At 29.5% G+C, this 15979-nt stretch overlaps 1 protein-coding gene across 1 annotated transcript in view; it reads left to right on the forward strand.

Annotated features, from left to right (window-relative positions):
- The window catches only part of Vps8 (vacuolar protein sorting 8), a 155212-nt gene that overhangs the window by 54512 nt on the left and 84721 nt on the right, over positions 1-15979 (forward strand). The window contains exons 11-17 of the mRNA XM_085810815.1: positions 1633-1676; positions 1943-2065; positions 5402-5482; positions 5930-6013; positions 6142-6228; positions 13858-13968; positions 14095-14185. Of these exons, the coding sequence (XP_085666941.1) occupies positions 1633-1676; positions 1943-2065; positions 5402-5482; positions 5930-6013; positions 6142-6228; positions 13858-13968; positions 14095-14185 (621 nt within the window). The remainder of the gene's footprint in view (positions 1-1632; positions 1677-1942; positions 2066-5401; positions 5483-5929; positions 6014-6141; positions 6229-13857; positions 13969-14094; positions 14186-15979) is intronic.

Consider the following 15979-nt stretch of genomic DNA (forward strand, 5'->3'; position numbering starts at 1 on the left):
GAAGTTCATTATATATACTAAATCAGAAGTCAAACAACAAAAATCAGCATTAATTTTCAAAATTTTCACAGGACTAGTGTCGATGGTTTTACTGAACCACCGAAACCGCAAATGATTTGCGGTTTTGCAGTTGAGGATGGTGGTTCGGTAAAACCATCTATTGAAACCTGCATCGGAGAAAATTGCTTGAATTTCTGTTAGTTACACTCTCAGTATTAAGAAGGTTCCTTCTATAGGGAATTAGTTCTACCAAAACTGAAAATAATCATATATGAAAATTTTCTCTGAAAGCCCCAAGATCTGAAATGGAGTTTAAAATGAGTAAAATATGTCAGCATTTTTTTTTTTTTTTTTCTTTTTCTCCCCTCCTTCAGAAACAATAATGAACTTCAAAAAATTGTATTGTTCTTTTTTTCCTTCTACATTCCCATTTTAGGGTGATTACATCAAGGTATATTTACATTCTTATTAGTCTTCAACTCACTGGACATTCAAGAATCTTTTCTATTCTTTCTTGATCCTTGTGCAGTAAAGTTATTTCATTTTAAAGTGAAGAAATTACAGGGATATTGCTACATTTTGGTAAAAATGATACCCACAACCTTGTTGCAACTTCAGCCTTGGATGCACATTTCATTCCATCACTTGAATACATATTACAGTTCAACAGCAGAAAAGATATCTGCGTTTCAATTTCAAGCATTAGGTGCACTTACCTTATGCTTTATCACTTAAGTTACAAGATTTTTTTTTTTCCCTGTCTTAATTTGATTCAAACAAATAGATTTTGTTTTTAAGTGCTAACAGCGATAGTACAATATGTAACATACAGCATCTCATTCAAAACTTAGTTTCGAGTGTGACCTCTGCTACCTTTAACCTAATTTCTCTAGTGGGTAAATAATAGGTAATATAATTATAGCTAAGCACTCTATATTTAAATATTATATACTCTATATTTAAGAGCTATTTCTGTTAGTAGGAAAACGGTTATCTTAGTGGAGGTCTTTCTAGGAAACTTTCTTGTATTTACTATCTGTATAAGCAAAACTAAAAATATGTCATGCAGCGATGCTGTTACAATAACTGGGAGCTGTACCAGGAATCAGTTTTATTAGGTCATTAATGGACTTCTTTTAAGAATGGAGCTATCAACTGCATTTTACTATGTTTCTTTTCCGTTGAGAAGATTCCCAATTTTCCATCTGAAAATTTTTTATTTCATGTAATCAACTTGTCATACCATTCAGCTTCCTATTGATTTTTTGTTTGTTTATTTTTATATTAGAGTAAAGCCCCGAGGGGCTATCTGCGTAAGGGAAGGGAGAATGCCTTTGAGGAGGGACTTTCTAAGGGAAGCTGACTCGTATGCATGGAAAAACAATGAAATTGCTCATGCAGCCAATCTATTCATGAGATTTGAACCTCGAACTACCAGTGTCCACCAACTTTACCGCTGAGCCACTGGTGGACTGCTTTCTATTGAAATAGTCATGATACAGTTCATTATATTTTAGTCTCTATTTCTCTGTACATTTATATGTATGTGCATTATATATTTTTATGCCTTATGTATATTTTTGGAAAGCTTTATGTTTCAAATTTCTAAATGCTTTAGGTTATTGCTGTGACCTGTAAGACCATCTCTTCGTGTTGGTTTACTCAATGCCTTACGAGTAAGTTCTTTGTTTTTGGCATCTGTTGAGTAATTGAATTGAATCTTTGTATTAAAATTTATATATCTGCTTAAATGTAAACTAATGCATTTTGAAACTTGTTGCAGTTGATTGTTTTATTATTTAATATTATTTCATTTTCAGTTGTAATGTGCATGAAAATGACTAAAATATTCTTATATTTATGCCTAGTTAAATATTCTCATGTTTAAATATGATATTTATATCTATCATGTTTCTTATATTTTCTTTTTGTAAATTTCAAGGCAGATCCTGATACTTTGCCAGTTTTGAGTTGGCAGTTTGTTGTTATACAAGTTTCTTCAACAACTAGAATAATTGATCCTGTCTTAGCATTTGGTCGACAAAGTACAATATTTTTCTTTCAGGTTTGTAATTTTTATACTTTATAATTATGATAGAAATTCTTAGAACAAGGTGAAATTTTGAATAATAGAAATCAAGTAGTAATTCTGCATTTCATAAATAATTTTCAAAAAAATTTATTCAATAATGAAATGTATAATGTGAATTTTTCCTAAATCCCCAATTATTAAACAATTAGAAATGCAGATTTTTGTTATTGAATTTTTTTATGATTTAATACATATTTGCGCAGGTATTTTATTAAATGCTTCTACTTGTATCCTAGCATAAAAAATAGTTTTCTTTTCTAACTTGCTATATCTGGCTTGAAAGAGGTCTTTTATTTTCATCTAGTTGCTAGACATTTGCTTCAGAGTATTCATGGACGAATCAGTTTTTCATTTAACCTCACTGAAAGCATTGCCCAGGGGTAGAATGATTATTGCATCTATGAGAAAAGAGAAACATTCATATATAATTGGACCTTATGTGGAGGTCATATCTTCACTCTTAGTTTCAGGCTAGCAGTCGGTCTTTGCTAATCATTATGCCATTCTAGGTCACACAAATTTAAAACGTAAAAGCCCTATGTAATAAATTTTAGGCATTTAACTGTAGCTGCACGTAAACAAATATTACATGTATCTTGCACGCTTTGTTACAGAAATTTTATATGAATATTAATGAATGTATATATTTGGTAGTTATCCATGTATTTTCTTCTAAATTATTAATATTAGTTCCATTTATCACCTGTAGAACATATATTTTGTTTAAAGCAAATCATTTAAAAATATTAATTCCCCCCCCCCCTTTTTTTAATATGCATTGTGCACAGAGCCAGATTTAGACTTGATAAGGCCTTAAGCTGTTTGAGATATGGGGCTCTTTATAAGTCTGTTATAATGTATTTTAACCCTCTGAGTGGCACAGGATTCTTTATAAGTCTGTTATAATGTATTTTAACCCTCTGAGGGGCACAGGATTTTAGACCAGTATTTAAACAACATTTATTAATTAAATTTGTAAATTACTTATTTTAGTCTGTATTTTCATAGACGTACATTCATTAAGATGATATTTACATTATTAAAGAAAGTAAGAAAGCAAAATATCTTAAGTTATAAGCTAATACATGCCAAGTAGCAAAACTTCTGATGACCGGATAAAGCCGGTCATAACGCCCAGAAGGTTAATACTATTTAAACTATATTTTAGAGGGCTCCCAAGAAAGTGAGGGCCTTAAGTTATAGCTTGTGTAACTTATATGTAAATCTGGCCCTGTCTGTGCATGTAATATTATACTGAGCTAGGGAAACGTCAAAAAAGTTTGCTTTATTTAGATTTCATTAATAGTATTAAATATGGCTGCCAAATAGAAATGATAAATATAAATACTGTGAATGATATTTTGTTTTGTATCTAATTAAGCATAGAGGGAAATATATAAAGCTATTTTGCAATTTATTATCAGGCAGTTTACTAGAAGTTTTGGATGTTGTTATAAATCTGGCTATCTGTTTCCAAGATTGAATGAATCCATCAGAAGTTGATTTGTTATGATTGTTTCATATTTCACAGTGATTCTTATCTAGGCTATAATCTGAAGTTTTCAGAGTGCAACATATATTTAGGCTTTTCCCCATTTTCTGTGAAGAAAAGTACTACTTAAACCTTGGTAGATACACAAACCTGCATAAGTTGTTTTGTTGCTAGTTTATAAGCTACTACACAGTGTGGTCAGAAATTGGTTCCTTGAGAGTATTTTCAAACTCCAGTTTTTCAATTAAATTTTGCACTGTAGATGAATCTTCTGATATAAGTATATGAAACTGACCATTATAATTACTTTCTGAATACCACATGACTGAACTGTCTGTGACTGTAGTTGTTTGATATGAATAATGGGGAAAAAATGGAAATCGTGTAAAATTGAGTATAGCTAGTAAGTGCAACTAAAAACCTTCATCAACATAACATTAAAAAAATCGTATGAGATTATTATATGATTTCTATTTATGTTGCTATTTATCCACCTAATCTTGAGATATCTGCTCAAATCAGGTCTATGAATTACTTAATGAAGAGGTAGAGGGTGTCTCTTGTTGGCCAAGGCCTTAAATGTTTTATAGGTGACAGTATGATAGTTTTACTCAAAACTGATAGAGAAATACCCTGGGAAATGGAATTTAAGAGTCACATTTCCCCCTCTAACATCAGCTGTCAAGCGGACCTCCAGCTTGATAGTATTTTAAATGCACTTGTATCACAAAAACACTATACACTTATAAATATCTGTACTTTCTCTGGGATTCAAGCTTAGGCATAATAATATGGCATTTGTTATTGCAAATCACCATACCAGTCAGCAGCTTTTCCATTTCTTCAGATTTTTAGCACATGATTATCATTATCTTCAATCAGAAAGTTAGGTGAAGTTTGAATTTTAATTAAGTGGATAATCATTTGAAACTAGTTGGTGATTTGTTTTCTAATAGAATTTGAATTTATTGGCTTTCTAACAGAGGGACATTTTACAGGTAAATTCAGAAGTTTACTTAATCAGCTGCAATGTATATGTTTAGTTAATTCCGTGGTACTTTACATCATTTTAAACACATTTATTACTTACAGGCTGCAGTAGAGCTGTGTGTTACAACTTTATGGTATGCATTAAAAATAACATAATTGGTATCAGCTGTGCGAATGCTGATTCTTATGCAGTCTTTTTGATTTGTTATCTCTTTAGTCCTTAACTTATTTGACTGTATCTGTTTGCCCTCAAAATCGGTTGAGATCTTGACTAAATCAAATTCAAAGTTGTTATGTTACTAATTTGGCTTATTTTCACTTGGCGTGTTTCTCTTCTGTTTCCTGTTTCCATTAGACTAAGGGTTTAAATTCTTAAGTATATTTATTCGCATTGAATCTTAACTTACAGTTTAATCTAGTAGATCTCAATTTTTATGTATTAAATTATTAGAAAACTCGCGGTTTCTTTAATGGTGGGGACCAGCCATCATAATTCTGTGAATCTGCTAATGTCAAAAGACTTGATTTGACCCAGCAGGAAACTTAATTTAAAGTATTGTCAGATGATATGTATGTTAAAGAAAACTTTAGTGTCTTAAGTGAAAAATATATTATAATTTAGTTATATTAAAAGTATCAATAAAAATGCAATATGAATGTTGATTTCAGTAATGCTCTCTCTAATATTTAACTGATGTTGGTAATTATTTTGACCTTTATAGTTTTAAATTTCTTTGTTGGCTTTTGAGAATTTTTTAAAAGTATTTTAAAGAATAAAAATAGCTCTAAATGGTCAGTAAAGATTTTATATATATGTTTTATTTTAGGTCAACTTTGCTTCTGCAGAAAAAATAAACTTCATTCCACTACAGAAAATTGAACTGCAGTATGTCTTTCAAAATTTTGCGGTAGGTTCCAATTTTCCATATACTGTGACGTACATTTCAATTAATATGTTCTGTTTGTGTTTAATATGTATAAATACTTAAGAATATACTTTTATTTTTTGAAAGAAAGGGAATTGTGGAAAGTACTTTAATTTTATCTGTTTCCAAATATAATTTATGAAACATGCAATTTGAAATGAATTTTATTTCATTAAAGTAAAAATTTAAAATCTTGAATTTCCTACAACTTAAAATAATTGCACCTAAATGAAAAATCCTGTAGAATAAATATCTTATATATCCAAATATGTATTTTGCCAATGGCTAAAATGAAGTTAAAAATGATATCAAACTTTTAGATTAAGCCATGTTTTAACATAAGTAATGCTTGCTATTTAGTCATTGTTTTAATTTTTTTTAGTGAATATATTTTTAGGATATGTTTTCAGATGCTGACTTTTTTTTTAGTGGTTAAATTCTAGAACATTGGTCATACTTGATATACTGGAGCATCTTCATGTTGTTGATGTTAAATCTGAAGAAGAACTGGAAGTATGTATTAAATAAAAAATTCTTTTAATATACTGAATTCTATTTGGATATAATGTTTACTTTACAAGATGTATGTAACTTAAAATATATGATTTCAGAATAAAAATTATACTTTTTATTATATGTAGGTATTAGATTTAGTTGATGTTCAGCTGGTCTATGGTACTTCCCACTTCAAAGGACTTGCTACTGGTGGTAATGTCAGTAAAGCTATGGTAAGTATTAATAAAAATATAATTTTCATACAGTTGTTAATATTATTTCAATGATACTGTGTAAGTACTAATTATATATTTCATAATCAATGCTGAACTTATCATCTTATCTAAAAAGTGCTATTTTTATTAAATATATTTTTGCCCATTACAGTTTCTTCTAAACTCAGTTGTGAATATTTCTTCTCAGTTTTAAATATTGCAAAATTTATTGTTTTTAAAATGCCAAAATTCATCATCGCAACATATTTAATTTATTATGATAAAATATTCTTAATAATTCTAAAGCTAAATTGGATAGATACTGTACTGCTGGCCATTAAAATTGCTGCATACTGAAGGAAAGCAGTTAGCAGAGAGGGTAAAATGATTAAAATTTGGGTCTCTTCAGTGCCTCAAGATATGGATGGATATGATCGCTATAATGCTGTAAGCAAAAATGGGACTTATCTGAAAAGACATCATTCCATTCATGCATCCGCATGGTGCCACTGAATGCACCATTGTAGGTGCTGATGCCTTTGCAGCTTAGCTTCAAATGTAAGCCATAGCAATGGGACACTTTGCTAACAATTTCTGCGCTTTGCAAACATCATTGCATCACACATATGGATACTTGGTACTGTACTATGCACCCAAATTCCTGACCCACAGCTGATGCCTGACTAAATGGTATATGATGTTTATATGATGTGGCTGTATGATCCTTGAATGTACAGCGATGTGGACAAAATAGATGTCATTTTAACACTGGTGAGTGAGGGCCACTGGGACCCCGCACATTACTGAACATGGGCCTCTTGAATCCATCAGTTCCAAATTCTCACAACAGTCAGTGGATCTTTAGCAATGTTAGCAGTGATTCTGCAGTACAAAAACCCTGGTTGGCTATGATTCCTGGTCCTGGTTAGCTATGATTCTTTTATAATTGAAGTTTGAGATGTATTGGTAAGAGTTGTTTCTTTTTATGCAAGCATAAAACAACATTCAATTAAAAAAATAGTAAACACAAATTACAAATGAAAATTGACATTTCAATCTACCTTTTTATATGCTGTTTCAAGGTGCCATTACTCTTGTCTATAGAGTGTACATGCTTTGAAATAATTATTTGCCTTGCCTATCCTAATATGTTCTAGCTTTCATGCAATTGTTATGCACTTTTTTCATGGTGTAGCCCTTTTAATGGCCAGCTGTGTTGCATGTAAGTGCTTTCCTACAATTTAGAACAAATTAATTTTCATTAATTGTAACTTTAAAAAATTCAAATCGAACACACACACACCAAAAAAAAAAAAAAAAAAGTGTACAAATGCACATGCAGTAATATAATGTATTCGATGTGCTAAACTAAAATCATTATTCAGAACAGGAACAAACCAGTGATAATATTTAAGTATTGAAAAAAATTATCTGCACACCCACATATATAGAGAGTAAATTATTAACACAGCGAAACCTTGGGTCATGAATACAACTTGTTCTTGAAGACTGTTCATTATCCAAAATGTTTGTAATCTGAAATTACAGGCAAATCTGTATTTTACGAATTCCTTTACTAAATTAAGTTTTTTCACAGAATTCATCTTGAGGTGTGAATTTCCTTGTATGAAAAACTTCAAACAACAAAGTATACACTCTGTTTAACAGTTTTTTAAGAGGATGATTTTTTTGAGATTTTTCTTTCTACTTTAACATGATTTATTCATTTGCTGTGATGCATACGTGTTCACTGCTTTGGTCCTAAAGAAAAGCAAGTGGCTTGTTTTCTGTTGTATCATTTCATTCTACATAATGAACAAAGTGGGAAGAGGGAGATTCTCGAACGAAAAAGCATTTATCCACCCTATTGTTGAAAATCCCCCAACCAATCCTGTTTCACTAACCAGTTTAAGTTTAAGCAATGGCTACATGATCTTTTTATTTCTACTTTTTATGATTTTATTCTGCAAAAATTTTTGAAATTGTGTATTGAATGATACAAAATGGTGAAAGTGTCTAACATTTAAAAGATAAAGCTGATTCTTGACAAAGTGGACAAAGTAAAATTAGATATTATTTTCGATGCTTCTCTCTTATTCATAAAGATATGAATGGATATTTGGTGAAGCTTGCAGTCCTCAAAAGTAAAAAAATTTAAAATGCTTTTTAAGGCAGAAAACTGTGCATAAAAGTTTTACTTGTTTATTTATTTTTATTTTATTCTTCCTATTTTAATTAATTTACACAAATTTTTACAGTTTCCCACCATATCAAACTTTGATTAAAGCTATCAAACTTTGATTAAAGCTATGTTCTTAATTGCATTTATGAACAATTTATGCCTGACATTAGCATACTGTTTTATGATATTAGTTGTTTGATGTAATTTAAAATAATAAACAACTAATTTTATGACTGAAAATTAATTTAATAATAATTTTCGTAATTTCATACTGTGGAACCTAAGGTCATGAATGCTTCCCATCACTAACAAATCAGTTCACAAACAAATTTTCTTGAAAACACACACACACACACAAAAAAAAAAAAAAAAAAGTTTTGGGCGACAAACTAGATCTTGGCTAACTAAGAAACAAGCTGGAAACAAATAGTCTTCTAAACTGTTTTAAGTAATCTCAGACACAGGATTAACACTCAAAGACCTTCTGAAAACACCATTTCAATTGCTTTACTCTCATAGACAAATGAGAATAAACCAAATAAATGACTTATAGGACCATGAATTTGGTCTGGTAGAAATTATAGTCGGATTATATTGCATATATTAATTTTAAAGGCATTGAGACACTGAAGATTTTTTGCTATTTATGATATTGTGTTTTTTGTTATTTATGAGAAAGCTCTGCATGAAAAAACAGCAACACCTTCAGAAACAGGAACAAAAAATAATTGAGAAGAAAATATCTTCCGAGTTTTGGTTTATTTCATTATGTCAAAGCATATGACGGCCTTCTGCCTAACAGAAGAGATGCCTTCATGGAGGACTTTCTAACAGAAATTGCTTTGTAGGCACAATACACATGTGGAAACCATGAAAATGCTCACATAACCAGCCTATTCACTTGAAATAGAACCAGGCTGAACTACCCGCATTCAGTGAGTTTCCCCACTCAGGCACTGTTGAGCCTATGTTCAAAGGAAAATGAAAGACGATAAGATGATCCTAATTCTTTTATCAGAAATATTTGAGCAAAAGCAAGTCACAACATACAAATTTTCAACAACACCGCAATGACTCACTTTAGAAAAATTTTTAAATGTAATTAAGAAATTAAGAAGAAAGAGTAGTAAATTAAGAAGAAAGAGATTGCCATAAAACTTGGTATTTTGTAAAATAGTTTATTGACAATCCTAAAAAATTGGGACAAAATTCATCAAGCTTTGATTCCATCAATCCAATTGCCAAACATAAGAAAATATGTGTTCATGTAGACAATGATTAAAAGCAACATTAAAATAGCTGTGCACAGTGAGAGGAAAAAAAAAAAAAAGTACCAATATCAGCATCATTGATACTTGTGAAAGCTACAGAGTTTTCTAAATCCATAGGACAAAGTGAATTTCATACAAGCTATGGGTTGGTGGAGAAATTAAAAACATGGAGTGGTTGCAAGAATCACAGTTGTTGAAAGCAAAGATGTCTGTGTCATATTCTCTCTGTGTGCTCTGCAACTGAAAAAAATTGTGAAAAGTGTATGAGCCAAAAGATAATGCCAACAAAAATTCCTTTTTTTAGCAATGTTTACCGCAGAGAACATTAACATTCAAAAGAGAGAGAAATGTTTTGGAAGTAGGTAAAATGAACTTAGAGGTACTGTACTGTTATGTGCAGGTGCAAAGGAAATGACAAATTGAAATTTTTTTTTTTTATTTCTTATAGGAAAGATTAAAAATCCAAAATGTTTTGGAGGTATTAAATCACGAACTAAATTTTGTTTTCACCAAAAATTCATGAATGACCTCAGAAATTTTTAAGCGTTGCAAAAGAATTTAGATAAATATGTGGCTGTACAGAAACAAAAAATTGCTCTAGTGATAAACAGTTGCTGTGCTCACCCTCAGGATACCAAAGACAAGTATAAAAATGTTTGTAACTTTGGAGCCTATGAATCAAGATTCGATTAAAAGCATTAAGATGCATTATTGCAAAAGAATTGTGAAGAAGTCCATAATGAGTATTAAAAGTAATCAGGCTTTATATGCAGTAAGTTTATGTGATTACATATCTGAACTTGTAAAAGTATGGAATTATGGTGTCACTGAATAAACTGTTTGCAATTACTTCAAAAGAGCTTGCTTCTTCATGAAAATTGATACTAGTGATAACTGTATTATCAAGGATGACGATGGACAAGATGGAGGACAGGATGTTGAAAAATCATGAATGATTAAAGAATAATGAGCAATTACAAGATTATTTATTTATAGATAATAATGTTGAGACCTGAGGAATTTCTATGGAAGAAGACATATTGGAGATCTTGTAAAATTGCAGCCAGAAAGCGACTGCTAATGAGGGTGATAATGATGGAAACTTAATGAATATATAAAATTTTTGCCAGGAAAAGTGTTAAATGCATTTGATACTCTACAGTGTTGTTTTCAGTTTGAAGAAGGCATTCCAGAAGACGTTCCCCATGCCTTACAAAGATGTGAGACTTATGACATGAAATGCTGTTTCCTGAGAATCAAAGTAAATGATTATTTTTCTGAATGAATCTATATAACTTTCATGCATAACTTTGATGGAATGATTACATTAATATATGTATTTTTGCATTTATATTTCATTTTACTATTTTTGTTAAAATTAAAAAAATTTCTAATCTTAAATCGTATTTTGTCGTACCTTTATTCTGTGAATTCCTTCATGTAATTAAGTTTTTCCCAGAATTTTGCAACCTCATTAACTAGAGGTTTTACTGTATTTTCCCCACAAGAATGAATGTAGAATGGATTAATTTATTATTAATTTATTCCTGGGCTACATATGATTGCTTATTTAAATTACTACTGCAGTACTTAGTACACAAATCCATAACACAAAAACAATGAAAATCATTAAGGCGAAAGGAAAAAGAGATGCTAAACACAATGTTGAGCAGATTAAAGAGATGAAGACTTAATTTTACAGTATTTGTTTTAGAGTTAATGGTAAATCTAGAAAGTGGTGGGGAAGAGAAAAGATGTTTGAATGGGACAGTCGCCTTCCATGAAAACATCAGTAACTGTCTTTCTGCAACTTTTTGTTCTTTTCCTCCCCTTCTTTGTCTTTTAGAGCCATTGTGTTTAAGAATCAATAGCTCTTCATCCTAATTAAAAAATTTTCAGTGTTATTTATTTTTGTGTACATTTAAAAATTTTTCTAAAGTGAGTCATTGCGGTGTTGTTGAAAATTTGTATGTTGTGACTTGCTTTTGCTCAAATATTTCTGATAAAAGAATTAGGATCATCTTATCGTCTTTCATTTTCCTTTGAACATAGGCTCAACAGTGCCTGAGTGGGGAAAGTCACTGAATGCGGGTAGTTCAGCCTGGTTCTATTTCAAGTGAATAGGCTGGTTATGTGAGCATTTTCATGGTTTCCACATGTGTATTGTGCCTACAAAGCAATTTCTGTTAGAAAGTCCCTCCATGAAGGCGTCTCTTCTGTTCCCTCATATGCTTTGACATAATGAAATAAACCAAAACTCGGAAGATATTTTCTTCTCAATTATTTTTTGTTCCTGTTTCTGAAGGTGTTGCTGTTTTTTCATGCAGAGCTTTCTCATAAATAACAAAAAACACAATATCATAAATAGCAAAAAATCTTCAGTGTCTCAATGCCTTTAAAATTAATATATGCAACATAATCCGACTATAATTTCTACCAGACCAAATTCATGGTCCTATAAGTCATTTATTTGGTTTATTCTCATTTGTCTATGAGAGTAAAGCAATTGAAATGGTGTTTTCAGAAGGTCTTTGAGTGTTAATCCTGTGTCTGAGATTACTTAAAACAGTTTAGAAGACTATTTGTTTCCAGCTTGTTTCTTAGTTAGCCAAGATCTAGTTTGTCGCCCAAAACTTTTTTTTTTTTTTGTGTGTGTGTGTTTTCAAGAAAATTTGTTTGTGAACTGATTTGTTAGTGATGGGAAGCATTCATGACCTTAGGTTCCACAGTATGAAATTATGAAAATTATTATGAAATTAATTTTCAGTCATAAAATTAGTTGTTTATTATTTTAAATTACATCAAACAACTAATATCATAAAACAGTATGCTAATGTCAGGCATAAATTGTTTATAAATGCAATTAAGAACATAGCTTTAATCAAAGTTTGATATGGTGGGAAACTGTAAAAATTTGTGTAAATTAATTAAAATAGGAAGAATAAAATAAAAAATAAATAAACAAGTAAAACTTTTATGCACAGTTTTTTGCCTTAAAAAGCATTTTAAATTTTTTTACTTTTGAGGACTGCAAGCTTCACCAAATATCCATTCATATCTTTATGAATAAGAGAGAAGCATCGAAAATAATATCTAATTTTACTTTACTGAAGTACTGTAGTGTATTGCAGTCAAGTACATAATCTGAATTCACACTATATTAGATTTCTTCTTTTATTATGAAGAAACTGTTATAAGGAATTTGTGTTCCTAATAAAAATTTAATCTCTGAAGGAGTGTCAAAAATATTATTAGGAAACCTGCTTTAGTGCATTTATATAAGGTTTGGAAGGAGTTATTATGATTTTACATGTATGTACCCATGCCTTAAATAAAATTTTATAAGTAGTGTATTATTATTAATTATTATTCTTTAGCTTTATATAAATTAATCTAATCATGAAATGGATATTATTATTTCTGTATAATGTAATTTATCCTTAGTGTACTTACAGTTGATTATTAATCACTCAGTATTCAGAATTCTTATAATATTTTTTACCCTTTAAACAAGAAAAGTAAATGATTACCAATAATTTAAAAAAATTATAATGACAAATGAAGTAAAGATTTCATAAATTTCTTTATTATTATATCAAAATTACAAGCAACCTTAGTTAAAAAGCTGTAATATAATTTTTAAACAATATTTATTAGCTAAGTTTTAAATAAAAATCTTTTTTTTTTTTTTTTTGAGTATTTATTTTATTACTGAATAAGAATTTAACTTTTAAAATAGAGCAAAAGATGCTTTCACTATGTTTAGCAAAAGTAAGTGAGACTCAACCTTTAGAATCCTTGGTTAGAAATTTTTGTGAATAACCAACTATCTGTTTCCGAGAAAATCAAAAGATAATTTCTAATATTACAAATTAAATTAAAAAATATATGTTAGATCCTTTCTATTCTAAGGCTGTTCTTTTAGAGTAATTTGCGTCTAATAATGAGTGATAAGTGTCAGATTCTTTTGAAGTTCTTTAAGCCTTTTCATTTGATTATGTGTCTGTTATAACACTACTCTTGAAAGATTAGTAGTAAAGAGAGTTTTTGCTGCTCAAAATAATTTCTACTGTGTAACTTACCATTTGAAAATATAAGATTTTTACATAATAAAGCATACTAAAAGAGAAATAAATAAAGGTAAATATAAACTTTAAATATTAATTTAGCTATAACTTTGCATTTTAATTATAGGCTGTAGCTGGAGAAAGAGCTTGTTATTATTCAATGGCAGCATTTGGAAGTCAGCTGCTGCTTCTTGGAATTAAAAGTATTCATGTTATGACCATGAGAACATGGAATGAGGTAAAGGATCCATTATTAAATTTATCAGATTATACTTATTTAACGAATGAAGGTGTTCTTTCTGGCATAAATTTTAAATTAGTTACTGTGTATGCCATATAAAATACTTTTTTTTTTTTTTTTTAGAGGATTGATTTTTTAGTCAAACAAAAGATGTTCTCTGAAGCTTTGACTCTTGCTTTATCATTCTATGAAGAAAATGCCAAAGCTGTATCAGGTATGTTTAAATATTGAATTTTTCATTTACTATGTATAAAAAGTTTTATTATGCAGTAAGTGTTGTGCAAAATTTATAATTAATTTCTTTTGGAACAAAATTAGGCAATTTTATTTTTACTTTATTTTTTTTTTTTTTTAAATTGAGATATAGTTAATCCAAATGTAATCTTCTACATAGTGTTATGTAAAAAATGTATGTAGCTTATAACTTAACAATGAACAGCTTAATGCTAGCTAACATTTGTTTTTGTTGAAAAGATTGTGCAATTCTGTTTGTTGAGAGGTCTTTGTCAGAAACACTTCTTCTAATGTAGATTTGATTTAAATATTAAAATAAGTAGAATGGATGAAAAAACATCAGGTAAAGGTCTCAGTTCTCAGTCATCAGGTAAAGGTTTTAACAAGAATTCATGTAAAACACATTAAATATTTAACTGTCTTTTAAAATAACCTTGTTTCTTTTATTTCAAAAATTCAGAAAATGCATTGTAATGACAAGTTATTCTAAACTAATCATTTATTTTTGAAAGTAGGATTTGCCCTGTATGATAATGGGTGTTCGTGTTGTACAATGGTTTCAACTGTACTACAAGAAGTAGTACATTCCACTAGCAGCTTGAAGATCTGTGATTGAAAGAGGGTGCAGTTAATGTTTTACACTTCCCACTTAAATATATATATATAAGTTTCTATATTAGTGCTTGAGTTAAAATTTGATGGATTAATAAATTGTTTCTGTTGGGATTTGATAGATTGGAACTTGTGTTCTTATTTACATCCCCTCTGCTTCATCCTTACACCCTCTTACCTTACTTCCTTACACCCATCCTCACCAAAAGAGAATGTGAACTCCATTCTGCCTTTTGGAGAGAGAGAATATAAGAAATCATGACATTTGGAAATATGAATTGGGAACTCTATGTGTGTGTTCTCAAACTCAAATTGCATAGAGGCCAAATTATTTTTTGACCAAAATGAAAAGAAAAAAAAAAAAAAAAAAATTAACTGAATTTTGAATTTTATTTAATAAATATTTATTAAAACATACATAAACAGTAATAATATTGTTGCAAAGAAAAATATTCCGATTTTTATTTATTTTCTGTGTGAACTGCAGAAAATTTTTATTGTTTGCACTTTGTAATTCAAACATGCGAATAATTAAATATTAAATTTTCAGGCTATCATTTATTTCAAATAATCCTAATGTGTTGAATTAAGCTTTAAATAATAAATGTAAGGTATAAATAAAAAAATTATGGAGGCAAAACTGTGAGACAAAACTTGAAAATAAATAATGACAATAGATTCTTTTTCTTTTATTTGTTAAAATTTTTTGTCACATGCAGAAAAAATACATATGCTTGTATGTAAATATAATAACTTTTTCTGCATGCTTCAAAAATAATGTATGACTTCGTTATTTTGTATTACAACTCTTCAGATACTTGAAAGACTCGTGGCCTTTCAATTTTGGTAAAGTTTGTAACTTTGGAGTAAAATAAGCTACTCATAGAATTACTTGCAGCTGTCTTTGTCATAAATTATAGATGCTCATTATCAGCTTGGTTCTTTTTATAGACTAATTTTCAAATGGAAAAAAAAAAAAAAAAAACTGTTCATGTATAAATGCATTTCCAAACAAAGTAATTATTCTTATTGCAAAAATTTGCATCAAAAGGGTACTTGTCTTTTGGCAAGGATGAAAAAAAGTTAATCACATATGTATCTTTAACTATTTGAATAATGTTTATATCAGAGTATAAATCAATTAGCTCCATTTGTAGATTTT

This window comes from Stegodyphus dumicola, chromosome 2 (genome assembly GCF_044657685.1).
Source record: "Stegodyphus dumicola isolate Sdum_Otavi_A_Nest chromosome 2, ASM4465768v1".
Classification (NCBI taxonomy): domain Eukaryota; kingdom Metazoa; phylum Arthropoda; class Arachnida; order Araneae; family Eresidae; genus Stegodyphus; species Stegodyphus dumicola.